General features: G+C 52.1%; 9 protein-coding genes across 10 annotated transcripts; 6 read left to right on the top strand and 3 right to left on the bottom strand.

Annotated features, from left to right (window-relative positions):
- The first annotated feature begins 166 nt into the window (after nucleotides 1-166).
- On the top strand, nucleotides 167-2,899 carry HMPREF1120_04095 (MC family mitochondrial carrier protein). The gene is made up of 4 exons (XM_009158200.1): nucleotides 167-753; nucleotides 843-853; nucleotides 1,000-1,029; nucleotides 1,106-2,899. Exons 1-4 carry the CDS (start codon nucleotides 685-687, stop codon nucleotides 1,911-1,913), a joined length of 918 nt encoding a protein of 305 aa, XP_009156448.1. The 5' UTR covers nucleotides 167-684; the 3' UTR covers nucleotides 1,914-2,899.
- HMPREF1120_04094 (NAD-dependent histone deacetylase SIR2) lies at nucleotides 1,948-4,763 on the bottom strand. Its single transcript, XM_009158199.1, has 2 exons — nucleotides 2,266-4,763; nucleotides 1,948-2,191 (listed from the first exon to the last, which is right to left on the bottom strand). The coding sequence occupies exon 1, from the start codon at nucleotides 4,393-4,395 to the stop codon at nucleotides 2,863-2,865; it is 1,533 nt and encodes a 510-aa protein (XP_009156447.1). The 5' UTR covers nucleotides 4,396-4,763; the 3' UTR covers nucleotides 1,948-2,191; nucleotides 2,266-2,862.
- Nucleotides 4,764-5,099: 336 nt separating this feature from the next.
- On the top strand, nucleotides 5,100-6,638 carry HMPREF1120_04093 (DNA replication ATP-dependent helicase Dna2; the record flags this gene model as incomplete). The annotated part of the gene is made up of 1 exon (XM_009158198.1): nucleotides 5,100-6,638. One exon carries the CDS (start codon nucleotides 5,100-5,102, stop codon nucleotides 6,636-6,638), a length of 1,539 nt encoding a protein of 512 aa, XP_009156446.1.
- Nucleotides 6,639-6,715: 77 nt separating this feature from the next.
- HMPREF1120_04092 (DNA replication ATP-dependent helicase Dna2) lies at nucleotides 6,716-10,334 on the top strand (the record flags this gene model as incomplete). Its single annotated transcript, XM_009158197.1, has 2 exons — nucleotides 6,716-6,778; nucleotides 6,825-10,334. 2 exons carry the CDS (start codon nucleotides 6,716-6,718, stop codon nucleotides 10,332-10,334), a joined length of 3,573 nt encoding a protein of 1,190 aa, XP_009156445.1.
- Nucleotides 7,603-13,183, bottom strand: HMPREF1120_04091. Of its 2 annotated transcripts, XM_009158196.1 has the most exons (4): nucleotides 12,189-13,183; nucleotides 11,258-12,128; nucleotides 10,625-11,120; nucleotides 7,603-10,558 (listed from the first exon to the last, which is right to left on the bottom strand). In XM_009158196.1, the coding sequence occupies exons 1-3, from the start codon at nucleotides 12,230-12,232 to the stop codon at nucleotides 11,028-11,030; spliced, it is 1,008 nt and encodes a 335-aa protein (XP_009156444.1). In that variant the 5' UTR covers nucleotides 12,233-13,183; the 3' UTR covers nucleotides 7,603-10,558; nucleotides 10,625-11,027. The 2 variants fall into 2 exon arrangements, with proteins under 2 accessions (XP_009156444.1, XP_009156443.1); XM_009158195.1 differs by having other exon boundaries at nucleotides 7,603-11,120.
- Nucleotides 12,726-15,205, top strand: HMPREF1120_04090 (NADH dehydrogenase). The gene is made up of 3 exons (XM_009158194.1): nucleotides 12,726-13,293; nucleotides 13,341-13,831; nucleotides 13,881-15,205. The coding sequence occupies exons 1-3, from the start codon at nucleotides 13,252-13,254 to the stop codon at nucleotides 13,903-13,905; spliced, it is 558 nt and encodes a 185-aa protein (XP_009156442.1). The 5' UTR covers nucleotides 12,726-13,251; the 3' UTR covers nucleotides 13,906-15,205.
- On the bottom strand, nucleotides 13,198-15,777 carry HMPREF1120_04089 (ethanolamine-phosphate cytidylyltransferase). The gene is made up of 3 exons (XM_009158193.1): nucleotides 15,271-15,777; nucleotides 15,094-15,211; nucleotides 13,198-15,043 (listed from the first exon to the last, which is right to left on the bottom strand). The coding sequence occupies exons 1-3, from the start codon at nucleotides 15,374-15,376 to the stop codon at nucleotides 13,984-13,986; spliced, it is 1,284 nt and encodes a 427-aa protein (XP_009156441.1). The 5' UTR covers nucleotides 15,377-15,777; the 3' UTR covers nucleotides 13,198-13,983.
- HMPREF1120_04088 (uncharacterized protein) lies at nucleotides 15,671-17,800 on the top strand. The gene has a single exon (XM_009158192.1). The coding sequence runs from the start codon at nucleotides 15,875-15,877 to the stop codon at nucleotides 17,366-17,368; it is 1,494 nt and encodes a 497-aa protein (XP_009156440.1). The 5' UTR covers nucleotides 15,671-15,874; the 3' UTR covers nucleotides 17,369-17,800.
- A 24-nt stretch (nucleotides 17,801-17,824) lies between these two features.
- Nucleotides 17,825-20,101, top strand: HMPREF1120_04087 (uncharacterized protein). Its single transcript, XM_009158191.1, has 2 exons — nucleotides 17,825-18,793; nucleotides 18,850-20,101. The coding sequence occupies exons 1-2, from the start codon at nucleotides 18,358-18,360 to the stop codon at nucleotides 19,224-19,226; spliced, it is 813 nt and encodes a 270-aa protein (XP_009156439.1). The 5' UTR covers nucleotides 17,825-18,357; the 3' UTR covers nucleotides 19,227-20,101.
- The last annotated feature ends 202 nt before the right edge of the window (nucleotides 20,102-20,303 follow it).

The raw sequence follows: 20,303 nt of genomic DNA, 5'->3' as shown, positions 1-20,303 counted from the left end.
GGTACGACAACTATAGTACACTGTAGTAGTATACAATCTTAGCCGTCAATCGCTACTGTCATTGGCGGCTAGTAGTAAGTCCAACGTTAAAAGTGCAGAATAAGGCAAACTACACTATTTAGTAGGTGGTGCCGATTAGGACAACTCCAACTCCAACCCGAATCCGCAGAGTGCCATCTGCACCCGATCGGAGACACGGGACACGCGCCGGTCATCTCCTTCAAGCACCCTATTCACCCCAAAAAGACCCCCCAAACCCGTTTCCCCTGCCCCCCTGTCACCCCGTTCAAGCTGTGGTTCGTTGCCCGTTACCCGTTCAATTGGTCGTCGGTCTGGCGCAATGCGAGCTTGCTCTCCATTTTAGACAAAAACGCCCTGCGGTGCCGACACGCACCAACTTTCGCTCCCGGTTATCCTGTCCAGACTTTCCTAAGCAGAAATAAACATTCTGCTCTGGGTATCTCTTCTTGCACGTCTTGCTTTGTTTCCCGTCCTTCGACATCGATTACTAGTGCTGCACTACTACTACAGGCCTGGACCAGCACTTCTCCGATCAGGGTCCTATTCCACTGTCGCGCAGTGCAGCGTTGCTTATCTCGTCCACACCGCACCCGTTTTCGGTGTTGCTGCCGCTCGTTCGACACTCCTTTTATCCCTGTCAAATAGAGATAGAATCGGTTCAAGATGGCGCAGGAGAAACCCTTGGGCTTTGGCTACCAGATTGGTGCCGGAGCCATTGCCGGTGTATCTGAGGTATGTGCAAGCCGCGCGATCAGATCAGATCAGATCAGATCGCAATTGTGAGGTGGCCACGGACTAATCTATGGACTGCAACATTCTAGATTCTCATCATGTGAGTTTTGTTGCACGACAGCCCTAAAGTACAGGAAACCTCCAGATCTGGGGTTGGGGTTACCCTTTTCGAAACCCAAAGGCGATCTATGGCCCAACCAATATCGACATGCAGTCGGACGGCTACTGACGAGACACACAATGCAGGTACCCATTGGATGTGATCAAGACGAGAGTGTCAGTACCACCTACCTCCCACCTACCACTACCACCTCTGGGGAACTCTTAAAAACTGACAGGAGTACAAATGCAGCCAATTACAAGGCAAAGCACCCGTCCCAGGACAAGACTACTACACCGGAATGCTGGACTGTTTCAAAAAGATCGTAAAGAACGAAGGACCATCCCGACTATACCGAGGCATCGGGGCACCGATCATGATGGAGGCGCCAAAGCGAGCGACCAAATTCGCAGCCAACGACTCCTGGGGCGTGTTCTACCGCAAGCTGTTTGGGGTGGAGAAGGCGACGCAGCCCCTTGCCATTCTGACGGGTGCGACAGCAGGAGCCACCGAATCATTCGTTGTGGTCCCGTTTGAACTGGTCAAGATTCGACTTCAGGACCGCGCCTCGGCGGGAAAATACAACGGCATCGTGGACTGCGTGGTCAAGACGGTCAAGAACGAGGGTCCCCTGGCACTGTATAACGGACTTGAGTCGACGCTGTGGAGGCACATCCTGTGGAACGCCGGCTACTTCGGGTGTATCTTCCAGGTCAAGGCGCTGATGCCAAAGGTCGACAAGAAGGATCGTGCAAAGGCCATGTTCAACGACTTTTTGTCCGGTTCCATCGGTGGCACTGTCGGTACTATCATGAATACCCCCATGGACGTCGTCAAGTCGCGCATCCAAAACTCCCCTAAGATCTTGGGCTCGAAGCCGAAATATAACTGGGCCTGGCCTGGTTTGGCTACCATCTACAAGGAGGAGGGCTTTGCCGCTTTGTACAAGGGCTTCCTTCCAAAGGTCCTCAGATTGGGCCCCGGTGGTGGTGTCTTGCTGGTTGTCTATACTGGTGTCATGGATTGGTTCCGCAAGATGGGCGCCGCTCCCATCAGTTAGAGGTGGATCATGGATAGACAAAAAGAAAAGAATGTGATTGATTGCTTCTGACAATCGGGTTGGAGTTTACGTTTTTCTGTCCCCTTTCTTTAGGATTTCGAGAGGGAACTGTTGTCTGTTTGTCTGTCTCTAAGTTGCTTGTATACAAATTTGCTGGCCAACATTTAAACTGCTCAATTGTTCTAGTGGTGCAGTGGTGCTCACATGCCACCTCGTATCTTACCCCTTGTTCTGTACGGTCGTCACATCGTACGGTATATATGTGGTCACCTGAATGTCTTGTTTGGCCTGAAGTCAGTCTCACGCAGTCTGCGCATCGTCAATTATTTCTACAGCCAGCCTGCTGACTTACGGGAGTCACGATTAGACAAAAACAAAGAAATCACCGGGTTGGCTTTCGTCGCGGACAACAATGGCAGTGGTATGAGAGGTAGAGTCTATACAGTGTGAAATCAGAAAGCAAACAGTCGTCAGCCAGTCGTCACACTGGTAAAGAACCGGCATAGATGCATCCAGTGCATTTTGTTGCGCAATTCTGCTTAAGGTTTTCTACTTCATCCCGCTTCCCCGATGGAAGGATGGTGGACAAGGGGGGATTTGATACTCGTACAAATACAGGGACGGCACCCGAGACACTGGTTAGGTACCTCCAAAGCAAACTTTGCCTGTGCAGACGCATAACCTGTTTTAATCCGGTCTTTGCTCTCTTCGCTTTTTATGTCTCATACTAGTAGTACACTCAACAGTTTCCGCAGTAATGGTTTGCGGGGCCGGCTTTCATAATAGCAGAGGATCTCTTTATTTTCCGAGCCAAGAGGGAGCCATCATCAACTCATCATTCCATACAACATCATCTTAAGTCCCAGCAAAACTGTTTCCTAAGTAGCTTGTCCATCCCGGAGCCAGTACGCTTCAAACACCATCCAACGCCGACGCGAAACCAGAAGCCTTATTTTGCACGGCGGATGTACCATCTCGACATTGTGCCTTCTTCAAGCTCGACGATGACTTTGGGTGTTGATGAAGGACGAGCCTTGCCGTCTGTGCCGTTGGTAGGCTCTTCGGATTTGATCGCCTTCCCATTGACTGCCTTGCCGTCCATTCCAGGTCGATCACCGGCGTTGCCATCAGACTTGAGCTCGGCCTTCCTCCCTTCGGTCTGATCGTCCTTGGCATCATTCTTAGGTCGAAACTGGAGACTCTCTTGAGGTTTGACCGGCACGCGGCCACGATCCTCCTGCTTGACTTGAGGCTGCGCCTTCTTTGAAGGAGCTGTTGAATTCTTCTTATCTGAGAATGCTTGACGTTGCCACATCCTGTCCTCCAATGCCGAGGTCCAGCCTGCTCGTCGAGCAATCTCTTCAACGACGACATCGCACTCACCCAACAATTCAATGTCAACTTTGACTCCCTGTCGTTGGCAGCGGTCTTTGCTGATCCAGATCTGCGGGACTGTAGGCGGGATGGCGGTAAGCATTTCGTTGACTGGGGCCACTTTGAGCGACGTGCCGATAATAACGAGCAGGTCGATCTTGTCCCTATCCTCTTCCAACCGAGGTGCGTACGAATATGAAATATGCTCGCCGAAGAAGGTCATGTCTGGTTTCAGTAGACCTTTTCGAAAGCTTTTTGTGCTTTCTTCGCTGTCGGAGTCTGAATCTTCGAATTCGTATCTCTTTCGTTTCTTCTTGCCAGCACCACTGCGACCTCGATGCTCCGTCTCTTTTGGCTCCTTGATCAGCGAGCACTTGCACACGGGAATGTCACCGGCTTGTGCGACAGGCATGTATTTGCGCGCAGTGGTCTTCTTGCCGCAGCTCATGCAAGTAGCGGTAGCCAAAGTCCCATGAACCTGAATCAATTTGGAGGATGAAATGCCCGCCGCAGTTTCAAGTCCGTCAATGTTCTGGGTATAATTTGTCAACAATTTGCCTTTGGACTGCAGCATCGCGATGAAGGCGTGTGTCGAGCTGTATCTCGGGACGGTTGGAACCTGAGACGTTGACTTGCCGGGACCACCACTTCCTCCCTCTGGCGTGACTCCTTGCATCTTGGGAAACACCTTGGCAGCCTGCTTGAAGAACTCCTCCGGGTTTGCCTTGAAGTTGTCGATGTGAAACAGTTCCTGCGGGTCATCGTAGATCGAGTCTTTCAGAAGAGCGTAGACTCCGTTCGACGACCGAAAGTCAGGGACACCCAGAGAAGTCGAGATGCCTGCGCCTGTCAGAATGACGATGTTCTTGCATGTCTTGAACAACGACACTGCATGGTCGATCGTGTAGTACTGGTTTAGCCGGGGTCTAATCTGCGGGACATCTGCGAAAGGTGATGACAGTCGGTGTGCTGGCATGGATGAGGCTCTCTCCGCGCCTGGTTGATTCATTCGAGCCATTTTTGATGGAGATTGTCGAGATGGTGAGCGCTTAGAGTCTGCATCAGAGCCGCGATATGCAGTTGGCGAATGTGGTGCTGAGGAAGACATTGCGATGGTTCAAGAAATGTTGAGATTAGACGTTCCTGTGCTGCAATGTGGGTGAACTAACAGGGGCGTACAGGCATTCGCGCAGGCGGATCTAGGTTTTCGCATGGTGCAGGCTAAATTAACTGTTGTCGCTGCTCTAGGAGAAGTGAATCTGCCTCTGATCATAAAGTTGAAATGGAGGAGGACTCCGGATGCAACTGAGGGATTTCCTGGTTTGCACTTTGGAAGTGTGCTTAGGACAAGGACAATTCAGAAAAGTATTCAAGAAGGGGAATAGACTTATACACCTATACAAAGCCCATATGTCAGAGTAGAGAGGTAGGATCTGAAGACATCAAAAGCTGAATATGTAGGTAGGTATATTGAAACAGGTGTATCGAAAGTTTATTCTGCACCGCAACGTGACTTGTGAGGCTGTGCTTCTCCGGAGCCTTGCAATGACGTCGCCGTTCTTCTGCTGCACGTGCTTCTCATTTTATTGTTTTCTCCCGTGACTTCCTGCGCGTAACGCGTCTCTGGTGTGACGCGCGTCTGATTGATTCGCAACTGCAAACACGAACTCGATTTCATCGGCACAAACAACTCCATTGCTCGACGTGCGCTGGCAGCTTTCACCACTCCGCTCCTTTTTGGTAATCGAAACTCATGCTTGTCGAGGCGAAGGGCAATGCTCACCTCCAATCCACCACGACAACCCTAACATCATGCCGTCTGCGCCTTACGGAATCTCCTCTCAGTCACGGAAAAAGTTAAAGGCGTTTGCATTCGACAGCAGACTACTTGGAGAAGAGGCCGACAAGGAGAATCAAAGTCTCGGAAAACCAGGGAAAGATGGAGATGGCAAAGAGGAAGAAATTATCGATGTAGGAGACAAGCATCTTTCGCAGAACGTCGTACCTCGGACACCGGCTGTCCGAATCCCGTTTGAAGACCTTATTGCAAACACCGAGGATGCCTTCAATTGCCTGCCGCCTATTGCCACTCCCAAGGATCATGTTTTGTGGGAAACCCATCCGGATAGCACGGATATTTCCGGCGGTGCTGCAACACAGGGAAGCAGAAAACGTGCTCGCAGTTCTTCTCCGGTCTCTTCGCAGCTTGGAAGGTCGGATCAGATTCCAGTACAAAAGGATGCTTTGAACTTGGATGCACTGAACAAGTCGCTACGAACCCCCAACCATGATCCTACGCAAGATCTATGGAACCGGTATACCACGGCAAACACAAAGAAAGCCGAGCAGGCGGAACCTACCTTGCCGCAATACGCTCATCTACTCCCATCCTCACCGCAAACGCCCAGTACAGCCAGCAAGGATGGTGGTCTGCGAAGGACTCACAGCTGTGGGACTGAGTGGCCCACATCGAAAGCTAAGCGGCGAAGAGTAGAGACAAATGAGTTCCATGGCAGAACGAAAGAATTGTTTGCAGCATCTAGGAAGGAAATCCTGCGCCGTGACTTATCCAACAATACCAAAGTGGGACTTCTTTTGGAAAAGATCCAGGAGAGTCTAGCCAAGAAGGTTCCCGTTGATGAAAGCCCCTCGAGCTCCTCTCCGCTACCCGATCGTCGGTCGCAGCCGTCCCTTTCACCCACCAAACAGCAATTTAAGACCCGACCTGACACGACGGAACTCGCCCGCCCACCTGTGAACGAGCCAGCGGTGACGAGTCAAGGACTCGGGCATCAGCAAGATGCCTCTTCTTCCTCTGAGTTCAGTGATGATGGCCTTGATATTGAGGCATTTGAAAGTGTCGAGCAAGCTCTGGCTGAAAATGCTGCACCGAATGATACGGTCACGGCGCAGGCACCCTGCAAATCGGCTGTATACACCAGGGAGGTGGATTCTGCCTTACTTCCGGTCCCTTCGTTACCTCAGCAGACGAGTCAATCCAACAGAAACGCCACAAATCGTGTCTTACCGGAACCGCCTCCACCAGAACCTCCGACTCTCACTACACCACAAGAGTTTGATGGATTTGACGATGAAGACGAAGAATTGATGAATGAAATGCTCGATCTTGCTGCGCAATACGACTCACAACATAATCTCACTCTAAAAGAACCCTCGGTCATTGAAGGCGCAGATGCCGAGCCTGAACCTGACAGCAAACATCTGGAAACTCTTGATGAGTTTGAAGATGCATTTGATGATGATGACGAGCTCTGGGAGGGCATTGCAGCTGCTACTTCCGCAAAAGCAACGGGAGCGGTGTCGCCCACAAAACAAGTGCGTTTTGAATAGGCTTCTCTTCGATTTTATGAGGCATGTGCTGATAGGATATATAGAACACAATCGATAACAGAGCAATCAAGCGCTACATGATCGTCGATGTCATTGAGAGTGAGTTCGAGTATAAGCCTGGACGTAAACGGCCCGAAAAAGTGAGACCCTTTTCCGTGTTTGTGAGTTCGACCTAACCCAGGTCAGATGCTCTCCGTCAAAGACGAAAAGACTGGCATGCTGTACATTGTGCTATTACGCGAGTCGTGGTATGATACCAGATGCACAAAAGGGTCTTACATTCATATCATTGGAAAGTTTGACCGCAGGGGTCAGTGTATCATCAACGACGCCAATAACATGATCATCCTCCATCCCGACCATTTGATATCTTCAACAGTGGTTGGTGATGCTTTTATGTGTATGCGACGGGCTGTCCTTCAAGACCGAATTAAGACCACAAGTGTGGCGACCCAGCCTCAGGTATATGGATACATCCTACATGAAGTCTTTGGTCAGGCATTACGACTCAACAAGTGGGATACCCAGACGTTCAAAGACATCATCGACAAGATCCTTCCCTCCTACATCGAACCTCTTTATGAGATTGGAGTCCAAGTACAAGATGCCAAAGAGTATGTTCTGGGGAAAGCGCCCGAACTGATGGCATGGGCTAGTGTCTTTGTTGGCGACGAGTTGTCCCCAGACGCTGTCATTCGTGACCGGAACGGTCTCCTCGTCCCTACCACGATCAATAAGCTTCTGGAAATTGAAGAACACATATGGTCTCCTATGTATGGTCTCAAAGGGAACATTGACGCCACAGTCCAAGCTCAGATGAAACTACCCCATGAACAATCTGCCAGGACACTGCTAGTACCTTTCGAGCTGAAGACTGGCAAGAGGGACAATGTCGAGCAGCATCGGGTACAAACAGCGCTCTACACCCTGCTGCTGTCCGATCGATATGATATTAATGTGACTTGCGGTGTCCTCTACTACATGGAAACCTCCAAGACCTTTCGCGTGGAAGGCGTCAGAAACGAAATACGACACATGATCATCGAGCGGAACGAGCTAGCCTGCTATGTCCACGACAAACTCGCTTTGCCCCCAATGAAGAAAAAGGAGCACCTGTGCAAGAGTTGCTATATCAAAGCTTCTTGCTTCATCTATCACAAATTGTCGGAAAACGGCGATGGAGAAACCAGCGGCCTGGGAGAAAAATTCAACGAAGTGGTCGATCATCTCTCCCCTGAGCACCAGGCTTTCTTCAAGAAGTGGGACGACCTGCTGACTCAAGAAGAACGCGACACAATGAAATTCCGCCGCGAGTTATGGACTATGCTGAGCTCTGAGCGCGAAGCAGTTGGCCGGTGCTTTTCCGAAGTCATAATACAGCCAGGATCTGCTCGTGAGAACCCCTCAACTTCGAAGATCAACCGGTATGAATACACCTTTGTGAAGCACCAACCTCGGCCTGGCTTCTCGTTTGCAGAGTCTCAGATCACCACTGGGGAGCCGATTGTGATTTCGGACGAAAAGGGCCATTTCAACTTTGCAGCAGGCTTCGTCACCAACGTTCGGCCTACATATATTGTAGTAGCGGTCGACCGAAAGCTGCAACGGGCGCGACGGAAGTTGGCTGACTTCGACTCCTCTAACCGACAAATATTCTCGGGCGTTATAGAGGAACATGACCGGACTAGATCTGCATCAGGGGTTGACGAAGGTCCAATCCTGTACCGCATCGACAAGGATGAGTTTGCAAACGGGATGGCAACGGCACGAAACAATGTGATCCGCATGATGGAGAAAGACCTCTGGCGAGCACGAGAGCTTCGGCAGTTGATCATTGAAAACAAACCACCAGATTTCAAGGTCACGTCCACGGGATACAGCTTATCCGGACCAGCTTCACAACAAAGTCTCAATATCGACCAACAGAAGGCCATTGAGAAAGTCATGAGTGCAAGAGACTATGCGCTTGTCCTGGGGATGCCTGGAACTGGCAAGACCACAACAATAGCACATATCATCCGTGCCCTGGTGTCTCAGGGCAAGTCAGTCCTGTTGGCTTCCTACACTCATACAGCAGTGGACAACATTCTTCTGAAGATCAAAGAGGACCATATCCCGATTTTGCGGATTGGCGCCGTCAACAAAGTACATCCGGACATCCAATCTTTCGCCGATGTCTCGGGCGTTCCCAAACGCACTATCGAGGAATTGCACGCCTCATGGCACGGAAGTAAAGTCGTGGCCACGACATGTCTAGGTGTCAACCATGGGATTTTCAACGCACGGACTTTCGACTATTGCATTGTCGACGAAGCGTCTCAAATCACGCTGCCGGTATGTCTGGGGCCGATCCGCATGGCGCGCACTTTTGTCCTGGTGGGCGATCACTATCAGCTGCCGCCGCTGGTTCAGAACAAGCAGGCTCAAGAAGGCGGGCTGGACGTCAGCCTGTTCAAGCTGCTGTCCGATGCACAGCCGGACTCTGTGGTGAATCTTGAACACCAGTATCGAATGGCCGAGGACATCATGCTTTTGTCCAAAGAGTTGGTGTATTCAGGCCGGATCAAATGCGGCAACGAGGCCGTGGCGAACCGAATGCTTCATATTCCGGACTTGGAGGGCGGACTCGCAGGACATCACTTCATGGCATCGTCGCTGCCCAATAGTAGGCCGGGCGCCAGCAGTACTGGTACTCAAGTTCAGACGATTTGTGCCTCCAAGTCCTCGTGCTGGCTACGACGAGCCATCTCGCCCACGTCTCGGTGTCTGTTCCTCAACACCGACACCATGTCCACAGACAACAACGCGCTGGCGGCTTTCGAAACCAGCGCAGGCGCACGAACCACCAATACCGTCGAGTCATATCTAGCCGCACAGCTCGTGGCCACCTTGATCCATTCGGGCGTGCCGCCGCGCTCGATCGGCGTCATCACCTTCTACCGCTCCCAGCTGGCCCTGCTCAAGTCCGACGTCAAGTCTCTGGTTAGATCTGCCGCCGTTGCCGCTGATGTCGAAATGCACACGGCGGATAAATACCAGGGCCGCGACAAGGAAGTCGTCATCCTAAGTTGTGTCCGCAGCAACGCCAACAAACACGTTGGCGACCTTTTGAAAGATTGGCGCCGAGTCAATGTCGCCGTCACCCGTGCCCGCAGCAAACTCTTGATCCTGGGCAGCAAGTCCACCCTGCAGGGCAGCGGCGTGCCGATTTTAGAGGGTATCACGCGCATCATGGACCAGAAGGGCTGGGTTCTTGATCTTCCCATGGGCGCTAGCGATGCCCATCTCTTTGAGACTGGGTCCCAACTCACCACCGCTGCGACAAACGGCGCTGTCCCGTCGCAGAAAAGTGGTTCCGGTTCTACTGCAGATCGCAGGAGCAAAAGCAAAAGTCCCCAGAAAAGAAAACAAAATCAAACCAAAACGCCTCTTCGGACTCCGAACAAGGTCGTTCGTGGCTCCGCCCTCGTCGGCGACGTTCACAGTTTCTTGGATAAGAGACCCGTCCTGAGAGATGTGGTCAATGACTCCGTCGGCGCCGCCGCTTTTGATGGTGGCCTTGTTGGAAAGGAGAATCGAACCACCCTAAGCAATGATGTGACGACTACGGATAATGGCGCTTTTGTCGATCTGACTGATGATATGGACGTGGATATGGATGCCGATTTCGATCCGGCGGATTTTGGAGTCTTCTGACGACCATCAGCAGTACAGTAGACTGCGGTGTATGATGAGATTGGTCGCGCGGCCCTCTGCTGGTCGATGGATGGATAGCCACTTGGGACATGCAGTTGGGTCGGCTCTCTGTTTTCGGATTTGTAGGATGCATGCAAAAGGCATCAATTGGAAGAGTGTGCGTGTCTGTTTGGACGTTGCTTACCTACTGTAGGTACAGCTGGGCAGATCGATAAAGTAATATTCTGGATAGCCAGCTGTTTAAGTAATTGATGGAAGCATGACGGCGGCCTTGATTTGGTGACACGCACAGTAAGAAATCACGTTGCCCTGGAATATCTCAAATTATTGGACTCATGAGCAAGTTCAGGAAGACCATTTAGAATGCCCGTAGAGTGGAGCAAAGGTTGGGAAAATGACAGATTAATTGACCCGATAGGAAGGGTGTTGTCTCGCTCTCATTTTTCGCTCTATTCTTGCCAAGTCCGTTCGTCCTCTATGATTCTATTGAGATCTATCACTGTACAGTTCTGCGCTTTCCGAAAAGGATGGAAGGCCTTCTCCCGACGACAAGCAAAGAGCAAATGGAAGAGAAATAGTTCACATACACACCACTGCTGTGGGGGCCGCTAATTGGACATTCCTAGAGACCTCGGGTCTGGAGCCTATTAGGCTGGAAGAGATGATGCGAGGCTGAGCACCGATACGTTCTGCTCAAAGGTCTTGTTGTTCAGGAATGGGGGATTTCAATCGGCCCGTCTCGAGGGCAGAGCGGATGTTGTTGATGGTCCATTCTTCCATTTTCTCCTGGTCACCCGAAAGCACGGACGTTAGAAAGAATCATTCCGTGGGAAGAATTGATAAGAGACGACAGAAGCTGGCAGGGAGGTAGAAGAAGTACAATGCAGCCACGAGGAAGAGTAGTACGGTGAACAGAAACATACCTGTGTCTCCTGGGTCCAGGTTCCCATATGAGGCAATAGGATGACCTTTTCGTTAGCAATTAAACCAGGATGGATTTTTGGCTCCTCTTCAAAGACATCCAGACCGGCACCAGCAATGAAACCTTTGTCGAGGGCATCGACGAGAGCTGCTTCGTCAATGACAGCGCCGCGGGCTGTGTTCACGATAACCGCTGTAGGTTTCATGAGTTTGAATTGCTCCGTAGAGATGATGTGCCTTGTCTTGGGGTTTAGCGGCAGATTCAAGCTGAGGACATCACTACGCTTCAAGAGCTCTTCAAAGGAAACATATTCGGCGCCAGCGGCCAGTTCTGGGTCGAGTTCTCGACGGTTGTGGTAGATGGTTGTCATGCCAAAGGCGTCGCATTTCCGCTTCATGTTGCGTCCGATCCCGCCCATACCGAGAATGCCGAGGACTTTGCCCTGTGGATCATGTCCTAAAGCTGGAGGCGGGTTGCCGCGCCACTCTCCGCGGCGTAGGGCGGCCATGCTCGTGTTGAAGTTACGCAGGGCGCCGAGCATGAGAAAAATGCCCGTGTCTGCTGTGGCGTCGTCCGGGGCGGTGGGAACGTTGGACACCAGCAAAGGCGGATTGCGCGCGGAACAGGCATGGGCGTCTATTTGATCGTAGCCTGCGCCACATGATGCAAGGTAGCGCCACGACTTAGGAAGTGCTTTACACAGTTCCTCGTCGAAGAGGCCGGTTATGCTGACAGACGCGAATGTGCGGTACGCTGCCACCACTCCATCCAGTTGGCCTGACTGACACTCCTTGATGAAATCTGCGCGGTTGGTGGATTTAGGGCCGATAAGCTCACCCAGAGAGCTCAGAGACTCCCATTGCTTATGTGCACTGCAGTTGAACAGTGAGTCTGTGCCCTCGACAACACATTAGCAGCCAGCAGTAACTCACTGGTCGATCTTTCCAAGAAGAAGGATCTTGGGCTTCGTCGACATCCTGACAAATGTCCTTCTGTAGACAAGTCAACCGCCTATGATTTTGTCGGCAATATGGACGGCCTTGAACTTCCGCCGGAGCCCTTGCAATGTGTCAATCTCTTCTTGTTGACTGGGGCTGGGATTTTGTCAGTAGGATCGTCAGGCTGGCTTTGCAAGATGGCGATGGACTGGTGATCAGGCTGATCATTAACTGTGGTGAAGACGAAGCAGTATTGCACAATTATAAGGGCAGACAATTGATTGAAGTTGTCCTCAGTGATAACGAGTCCTACCGTATCGGGGCATTCAATCCACTGTTTTGGACACCATGCGGAGCGCAGGAGCAGCGCACTTCGTGCCGAGAGTGGGTAACACTTCAAGACGGCGCCTTTCATTGGTTAGCACCTCACCATTCTGATAGTGACAACCGCTTCGGGATAGCACTGAGCGAAGCCGAAGAGCGAGTGCGGAGGTCTCAGCCTTGCGAAGGCGTTCAGGACCACCCAGGAAGGCGAGTGCTTGGAATCCGTTCACACCAGCCAAGAGCGAGCGGGTTCAAGGCATGCGGTTAGATGGCGCATTGATTCCCTCTGTGTGAGTGCTCATCGCACCGCACGATCGTTGGGTTGTCTCAGTTTGCGCATGAGTGTATCCGCGGGAACCTCCGGAGGGCATCACATTTTTGCTGAGTGGACTGGCGATGGAAGGGAGGCACCTTCGTGGAAGTGAGAGGAGTGAAAGGAGTTCGTCGCTTGTGCAACTTGAACGACCAATAAGAAAGAAGCCGAAGTGATGACCAACGTCTTTGCCCCCCGCCGTATGTTTTGCGCTTTTGTCTGAATGCTCCAATGCCAAGCATCGAGATGATCCCGCGCATTGCAGGGCAAGCTTGACTTCAACTGCAGGTGAGATCACAACCCGACAAAGTCCATATCACGGACAAGGCTGCTCTGTCTGCGGCATTTGCACACCTTACCCTTAGCTGTCTGAAGCGTACGGGTGGAAATCAGGGGGAGAAACCCTTGTCTTGCGCCCAGATGGCGGGCAAACCTCTCACAGACGTTGTCCACGTCGCAAAGGTAATGCTCCCATCGGACATGTTCATTCGCAATACTGATGGTTGTAGAAATATACTCAGCAAAGTTATGGGATCTGGGAGACCATTCGCAGACTGTTCGCAGTTGACCCTTCCCGAAGCAATGGTATCCCCGTCAAGCACTTCCGAAACCCACCTCCTGGAGGCCTCGACCCTCAATTATACGATCCATCAGACGCGGTGACCACGCCGGCCGCAGACATTGCAGACAACCCATACTGGAAGAGAGACGTGCGAAGAGCATACCCAAAGTCGAGCGTGATCACCCAGGGCGATGTTGTGGGGCTGTTGACGGTGGGAAGCGCCGCAAACCCAAGTCCAAAGCTTTTGGCCGGAGAGGAAGGCTCTAAACAACTCGTGGCTGTCAAGCACGAAGGCGAGAAAGGACTGGCGGCGTATTTTGAACGGGAGAAGACTCCAACGGTCGTGCTTGGTGAGGATGGTTTGCCGCCAAAGCCAGCAACTTTCGGGTGGACGCAGGGCAAGAAATACGAGCTGGGGCCCGTAAGTTATACAGACAAGTAAGTTGTGTGATGCTGGAGGAGTCGACTTGACTGACAACTTCTGCAGCTATCCCTGCCGGAGCTTTACCTAGAGTCTATGAACAGAGGGGCGTTGGACATTTGTAGATTCAGAGCAGCACGATTGACAACGAGAGCAAATATCTGTCAAATCAGCTCGCCGCCTTTCTTCGTTTCGTCTCCTCGGCTGCCTGTTGTTGTTCGAGAAGCTCCCGCTGCCGCGCTGCTTCTTCCCCAACAGCTTTTTCGCCCTTTCGTCTCTGTCGTTCTTCAAACGCCTGTCGCCCTTTCATGATCCTCATTACGATCTCTCCAGCATTGACGTGTGAATAGGGATGATTTGGGATTTCACGAAGGATGCCCAGCTCCCTTACGTCCTTGTATGGATCAAAAGGCGAGCCCATGAAGTCAGTTGGGCCGTGATATACAGCGGAAATCCTTCCCAGTGGCATTGCGTCCAGGTAAGCCTTGGATGGCGAGTAGGGGGCTCCGAACACAACCGCGTGAACATATCGGCATTGCAAAACACACAAGCCTCGTTCAAAAATGTTCATGATAGGATAATTCAATCCTTTCCAGTGATTGATCACTTCGTCATTATGAACGCCTGCCACGACATATGCTTCGCCTTTTTCGGCCTGGTTGACCCGCTTAAGAAACTCAATATGTCCCGAAGAGAAAAGATCGAAGCCACCGTCCACATAGACTATGCGTTGTCCTGGCTTCGGACCGTTGCCTGCAACGAGCTGGTGATATGAACCGGCTTCAGTGGCTTGATCTGCAGGATTTGCCGTTTCCTTGCCTGTCCAGGTCCAGACTTCGGAACCTGGATTCCGCGCTGTCTCGTCCATGGCGAACTCCTTGATCCTTTGTAGCATTTCCGCGCGTGCAGCCACTTTCTCAGGGGTTTCGGTAGTGTCTGTCTTGCCTTGAAGCTCCTCGACCAGAGATCTGATGAAGTGCGTCTTGGTACACAGCAGCATTCGGCCGACCAGATCGGTGGTAGATATGCCAGGGGTCCTCTTGACAACGAGAAATCGCCCAGCAGCCTTCACAAACCGGTAGCAATCTTCGCCATCAGCATCAGAAGTGATGTCGTCGCCGTGGACCACATAATAACATCCGTAATGGGAAATCCACGGCAAGGCTGTCACGTAAGGGGCATGAGGGATGGATTTGGTAGTCCACCGACAAGCATCCACGGCAGCAACTCTTGTAAGATCAGTCAAGGAGCTTCGTAGACGACCCTTCCACCAACTCACCGCTCATCCAGAGTCATGACTGTAGGGCCCTTGTTCCGTAGAATTTCCTCGTCTGAGTGCAAGCCAACATAGAGCTCGTTCCCAAGTTGACGGGCTTGCCGTAAAGCGCCAGCATGGCCTAAGTCAATGGTCAGCCAGATTTACTCACCGATTGCTTTGTGGTGAGGCGATGCATACCATGGTGCGCGAAATCAAAGCATCCATCAACCCATATGCGATCCTTCCGTATCTCTTGATCTTCCTGTGGATCAACCGGCCATTGGCCAGGCTTTGGCACTTCCATCTGTCTGTGGGTTTTTGCCTAGCTGGTCGTCTTGGGAGAAAGAGCACAGGAAGCCGGTCAATAAAGGACCCAATGTACACACGGTTGCTTGCGACCAGACCAGTAAGCGGAGGATAAAAGACTATAGTTGGTACGTTTAATTATCGGTCGGTATTAGAGACATGGCACGCGGTGATGGCCAGGGGCTCGCCTAGTAGCGATCCCGTGGAACGGACGGTGAGAAATGACTGGGCGGCGCGGGAAAGACTACAGTGTGCAATTGTGTATACTTCCCAACGTTAGAGAATCAGCGTCCGTCACGATTCCAGACACCACGTACCCTTCCATCGAAACACACTATCTGCAGGTACCCTTCCGACTTACCGAAATCTCCCGTCGGCGGCCATTGCGTTCGATCCATGGCCACACTGTAACAAACTTCAATTCGTCACCCAGTCAGGCCCTCACCCGCAGTTTATCCTTCTCCGCCTGAATCCCGTGCTGGGCTGGAACACGAGCATGACAGAGGCTACTCGGCGCGATGGCTCCATTGGCTCTAGCAACAGTTCCTCAGGAGGGGGAACGACAGGCTTTCTTTCAAAAATAACCAGATCTCCCTCTCGAAGGCACAAACCGCTTGGATCTAACGGCTCCATTGATGCGACTATCTCGGTCGCAGGGCCGACACCACCACGCCCTCGTCCTCGCCCGGGATATCCACGTACCACCACTGCCCCCGCCGGGCCCGTTGCCTTGAACACCATCAAGGCTGACACCGTCTCTCGAAACAGCAGCGATGCGACCGGCCTCGCAAGCAACGACAAGATGATGCCCCTACAAGTCCCTATCCTCGCCAACGGCATCAACTCAAGTCGGCCCCTGCTTCACAAAATCCCCAGCCATGGAACAGGGGGATCGAACACTCAGGGCGCAAGCAATAGTGGTTCTGCGGCTGGTGACAACGAGGGCCCGTCTGCCTCTGTTATCAATGGACTGCTTTCCAATGCGTCGGCTGTTCCAATCCATGGCAGTCCCAGCACAGCACTTTATACCCACATTCAAGAGTTGGCAAACAAAAGGATTGCGACGTTGGACTATCTGCGAAAGGCGCACGAGGGACGGTCATTCTGGTTCAACACTGTCCGGTTCAGCGAAGCGGATATTGCCAAACTCCCCTCGTACACCCCCGATCGATTGGCACGACGAGCGGTCAACTATATGTTGCTCGGCATGTCGATACCCACCATTCTCGATGTCCACCCGCAGCCTCATCCAAAGAGCACGGCATCAGCCAGCGCAGCCGTGGCCCAGGACTATCTACGAAGTTTGAACACGTTGCTGCTGGAATTCGAGTCATTCCAGCAGTTACATCCCCCGGATGGGAGTTCAGCCAGTTCGCTAAGTCGAGCCCGAATACCTCAAATGTTCAAGAGGGCTGCGACAACATCTAGGCCTCGAAAGTCCAGCGGGCCTGTCACGGAAATCGGACTTCCCATGCTCCCTCAGACATCATCTCCACCAAATCTGCCTGAAACAGGTCACGCAACTCAACCCTCCATCGACACCACGACAAGCGGGAACACGTTTGCTTCGTCAGCGAGCACCCCAGCAACTCCGTCCCCTTCGGCGCCTCTGCCGTCTGGAAGCTTTCCGAGCACCTCAGCCATCCCTCCTCCGGCGCCTGTCGATGCGCCTAATTCGACGCTACTACCAAACGAAGGTCCATACACACATCTACAGACGCCACCACTGCCCTTTACACCCGACTTTTTCACCGTGTTTGCCACGCTCTGTGATGTGCTCATCGAGACGTACCAGCGATTGTTGCAGATCTTGACAGGTCCCGGCGCCTGTACGCCTACAATCAGCGACTTGTTTACCAAGGTGGATGCACGAATACGAAAGGCTGTGGTGTCCGCAATCGTCCGGGAATTCGAGACTGCGTCAAGGGACAATGCGAAGAAGGAAATATTGGTTGTGCAGAAAGTCGTACTGGGAGGGTTAATGGCATGATAAGCAAGCAATGTTCTGTTCGGCTTTAGATTGTACCAAAATTGTTGGATAGTAAGGCGTTGGTCGACCTGGTCACGAGTGAATGAAGCAAGCGAGCAATGGGTTCAAGTTCGGTTTGATGGGCCCATGGATGTCTTTGATGTGCTACTAAGACTATAGTCTTTTCAGATCCCACATGCAGGAGTCGTCGGGTTCAAGTTGTGATCTGGATCTGTAAAGAAGGGTGCGCTGAATCTGGGATTCACCATTTGCCCAAGCAATGAATGAATGTAACGGTATGGAATCTATCATACAGGAGGCATCTTGACTCTTCCCTGCGAAAGTATCACTGGCCTCGTTTGTAGCCTTCGGGTTGTTGGGTTCCAACAACTGAATGCCACTGCTACCATCAGACGTGCGGGAAGCGGCCGAGCCCCCAAAGTCGATACCGTAGGCGAGCCGTTTCGAGGTCCTGGGCCAACTGCGGGCTCCTTAGGCTTCCTCTCGACCCCCTTTTCTGCAATTAGGCATGTTCGTCGCCTCTGATGGCTAACCTCTTCATGCCCGGCAGAAGTACCGACTAAGTAGCTGGCCGCCTGAGGGGCCGTTTCCACTCCTCGCTCGCTACGTTGACTGGACCCTGGTCTTCCCCGGACCACGATAAATGGTTCCCCCCTTGTGCCTGGCTAACACACCCAATTTGAACTGCCACTGGCAATGCCGTGCGCGCTGACCACCTGCGCCTCTCACTCCTTACTCCCTAATAATGCCATTCACATGTCTGCCTCCCGTTCTCCTGTGCTATTAACCCCTTATACTCTGTTCCAGCACGGCTCAAGAGCACCATACGCGTGAAGGATCGCAGGCGATTCGCAACAGCTCATAAGGGATCGTCCGTTTTACACTGTACCAGCCTTATCGATCAACCCACGCGAAGCCCACGTCCAGGCGCACTTCTCTACACCCATCTTCCAACAATTACGAGCACCCCTCAAATCTCTACCCGCGTAATGGCGGGCGCGCGCCGTGGTCAGGCCTTGGGTCTCGCCCTTGCGATCGTTCTCATTTACCTACTGTTCTTCTCTGGCTCCAACAGCGATTTCCGCAAGCGGACCGAAGCATCTCTGTCGAGTCGTCGCGGGGTTCTACGAGGGGGCTTGTCAGATGCAGATCTGACCGCGAAGACCAACAAAGAACTCCAATTGGTACTGGACAAACAAAAGCAATTCTATGACTCGGTCCCTGGCGGGCCGTCGGACAATGACGAAATCAGTGTTGCCGGGAGGAAGCACATGCCCAAGCCGAAATACCCAGTCACAAGTGGTACGACCAGCAGCAAGGACGGCGGGGTTGAAGAGGCCACACTAAAGGGCAATGGTAAGGTTGAGGATGAGGGCGAGAGCATGGCCAGGGAAGAGTTGCAGAGCATCCTGACGAAGAGTCCTAGTACGTTTATTTGTCTTTCTTCCAGTCTATCTACACTGCTGACATGTGGACTCTAGTTGTCATCTTTTCCAAGTCGTACTGTCCATACTCCAAGCGCGCCAAAGCCCTCCTCCTTGAAACGTACACCATCACTCCGGCGCCATACGTTGTGGAACTTGACTTGATGACCAAACGGATTCCCAAACCACATGCTGGGGACGATGATGATGACGATGACAATACACCTGCCCCTACTCTCGGTCGCAAGGTTCAGGATCTTCTAGCTTCGTTGACAGGACGAAGAACGGTGCCTAACATCATGATTAACTCGCAGAGTCTGGGCGGAAGCGATGATATTGCCCACTTGCATTCAGAGGGACGGCTAGAGGAGGAAATCAAAAAGATGGGCGGCAAAAGAATCGTCAGTGTCGAGAAGACTGAGCTGAAGCGCTAGCCTGCAACGTTCCTCCTGCGGCGAATTGGTGAAAGATCCGCCGCTACGATGTGGTTTTGCCATCAGATTGCACACGCGCAGTCTCAACTCTCCAGGATCGGCATGATATGACCTGCCTGATGTTATACATACGAGGAATCTGCAAGGTCATTATTGTCCAAACTCCGCAATGGAGGCGTCTGGTGAGTGGGAAGGAGGTTGTTCTTTCACCATTGGGGCCAATGCGATTGTACTTTTGGGCTATTGAGCTCCGGGTTTATCCCAGCAGAGGAGACACGGAACTCAACGGGCAGATAGCGAAGTCTGCAATGGGTTGCGACGACACAGTTACGCACTTAACGAAGGCGAGAGGCACAGTCTGGATCGCCCCTACGCCTTACTGGTGATGGCATCAGACTCCAAGAGCTGCAAGATCTTCATGGCAGACGATTATGATTATACAACCGTACGATCTCTTTGTTGCTCTTTGGCCAGACCACATCGAGCAGTGTCACGCCCTCTTGCTCCACCGGTCTGTTTTGCATCACTGCTGCTCTCGAATAGGGGGCTTTCTGGTATGGTCCCGCGGCACCCTTTTTGGCGTTTCGATCCACAAGGCCGGGGTTTGTTCTGGCTGTCCTACACCACCCAACAGCACAATGCTGCCAAAGGGCATACCTTAGGTATATAATGGGGAGATCCGTCCCCTCAGATTCGAGAAAGCAGGCCGCTTCTCTACAATAAATGTACGATACTCGTACACTACACTACAGTCTGGTACAGGACCTGGCAGTCACAGCACATGCTGTGCCTAGCAAAGTAGAGTGATATTATCGTGGACAAAACACAAGCCATCAGCCACGCCTACCAGTACGGTATTCAGATACCTAGCCATATTGATTTTGCGATTTCTTTGATTGACTTTGATGATGAATGTACATTTCAAGCTGCAGTATTTAGGCTCTGTCTTCGGATCTCGACTCGAGCCATTATTATTGCAGCGCTTGGCCAGCTGGATCCGAAGTTTTTTCACAGTCCAAAGTTGGTACCCATACTACTGCAGGTGTCAACTTTGAAGGGTCTATCCACACTGCAGTC

This window comes from Exophiala dermatitidis (genome assembly GCF_000230625.1).
Source record: "Exophiala dermatitidis NIH/UT8656 unplaced genomic scaffold supercont1.3, whole genome shotgun sequence".
In the NCBI taxonomy this organism is placed as follows: Eukaryota; Fungi; Ascomycota; class Eurotiomycetes; order Chaetothyriales; family Herpotrichiellaceae; genus Exophiala; species Exophiala dermatitidis.
The sequence above is the reverse complement of the archived record's forward strand: the minus strand, read 5'-3'. Positions and strand labels throughout refer to the sequence as shown.

Coding starts and splice junctions, on each gene's coding strand:
- HMPREF1120_04095 (XM_009158200.1), top strand. CDS start 685: ATGGCGCAGGAGAAACCCTTGGGCTTTGGCTACCAGATTGGTGCCGGA. Junction 1,030..1,105: donor GATGTGATCAAGACGAGAGT/GTCAGTACCACC, acceptor GTACAAATGCAG/CCAATTACAAGGCAAAGCAC.
- HMPREF1120_04094 (XM_009158199.1), bottom strand. CDS start 4,395: ATGTCTTCCTCAGCACCACATTCGCCAACTGCATATCGCGGCTCTGAT.
- HMPREF1120_04091 (XM_009158195.1), bottom strand. CDS start 12,232: ATGTCGACGAAGCCCAAGATCCTTCTTCTTGGAAAGATCGACCA. Junction 12,129..12,188: donor CTTCTTGGAAAGATCGACCA/GTGAGTTACTGC, acceptor GTTCAACTGCAG/TGCACATAAGCAATGGGAGT. Junction 11,121..11,257: donor CCTGGACCCAGGAGACACAG/GTATGTTTCTGT, acceptor TCGGGTGACCAG/GAGAAAATGGAAGAATGGAC.
- HMPREF1120_04090 (XM_009158194.1), top strand. CDS start 13,252: ATGGCGGGCAAACCTCTCACAGACGTTGTCCACGTCGCAAAG. Junction 13,294..13,340: donor ACGTTGTCCACGTCGCAAAG/GTAATGCTCCCA, acceptor TGATGGTTGTAG/AAATATACTCAGCAAAGTTA. Junction 13,832..13,880: donor CCCGTAAGTTATACAGACAA/GTAAGTTGTGTG, acceptor CAACTTCTGCAG/CTATCCCTGCCGGAGCTTTA.
- HMPREF1120_04089 (XM_009158193.1), bottom strand. CDS start 15,376: ATGGAAGTGCCAAAGCCTGGCCAATGGCCGGTTGATCCACAGGAAGAT. Junction 15,212..15,270: donor CTTTGATTTCGCGCACCATG/GTATGCATCGCC, acceptor CCATTGACTTAG/GCCATGCTGGCGCTTTACGG. Junction 15,044..15,093: donor GTCATGACTCTGGATGAGCG/GTGAGTTGGTGG, acceptor TGATCTTACAAG/AGTTGCTGCCGTGGATGCTT.
- HMPREF1120_04088 (XM_009158192.1), top strand. CDS start 15,875: ATGACAGAGGCTACTCGGCGCGATGGCTCCATTGGCTCTAGCAACAGT.
- HMPREF1120_04087 (XM_009158191.1), top strand. CDS start 18,358: ATGGCGGGCGCGCGCCGTGGTCAGGCCTTGGGTCTCGCCCTTGCGATC. Junction 18,794..18,849: donor CATCCTGACGAAGAGTCCTA/GTACGTTTATTT, acceptor TGTGGACTCTAG/TTGTCATCTTTTCCAAGTCG.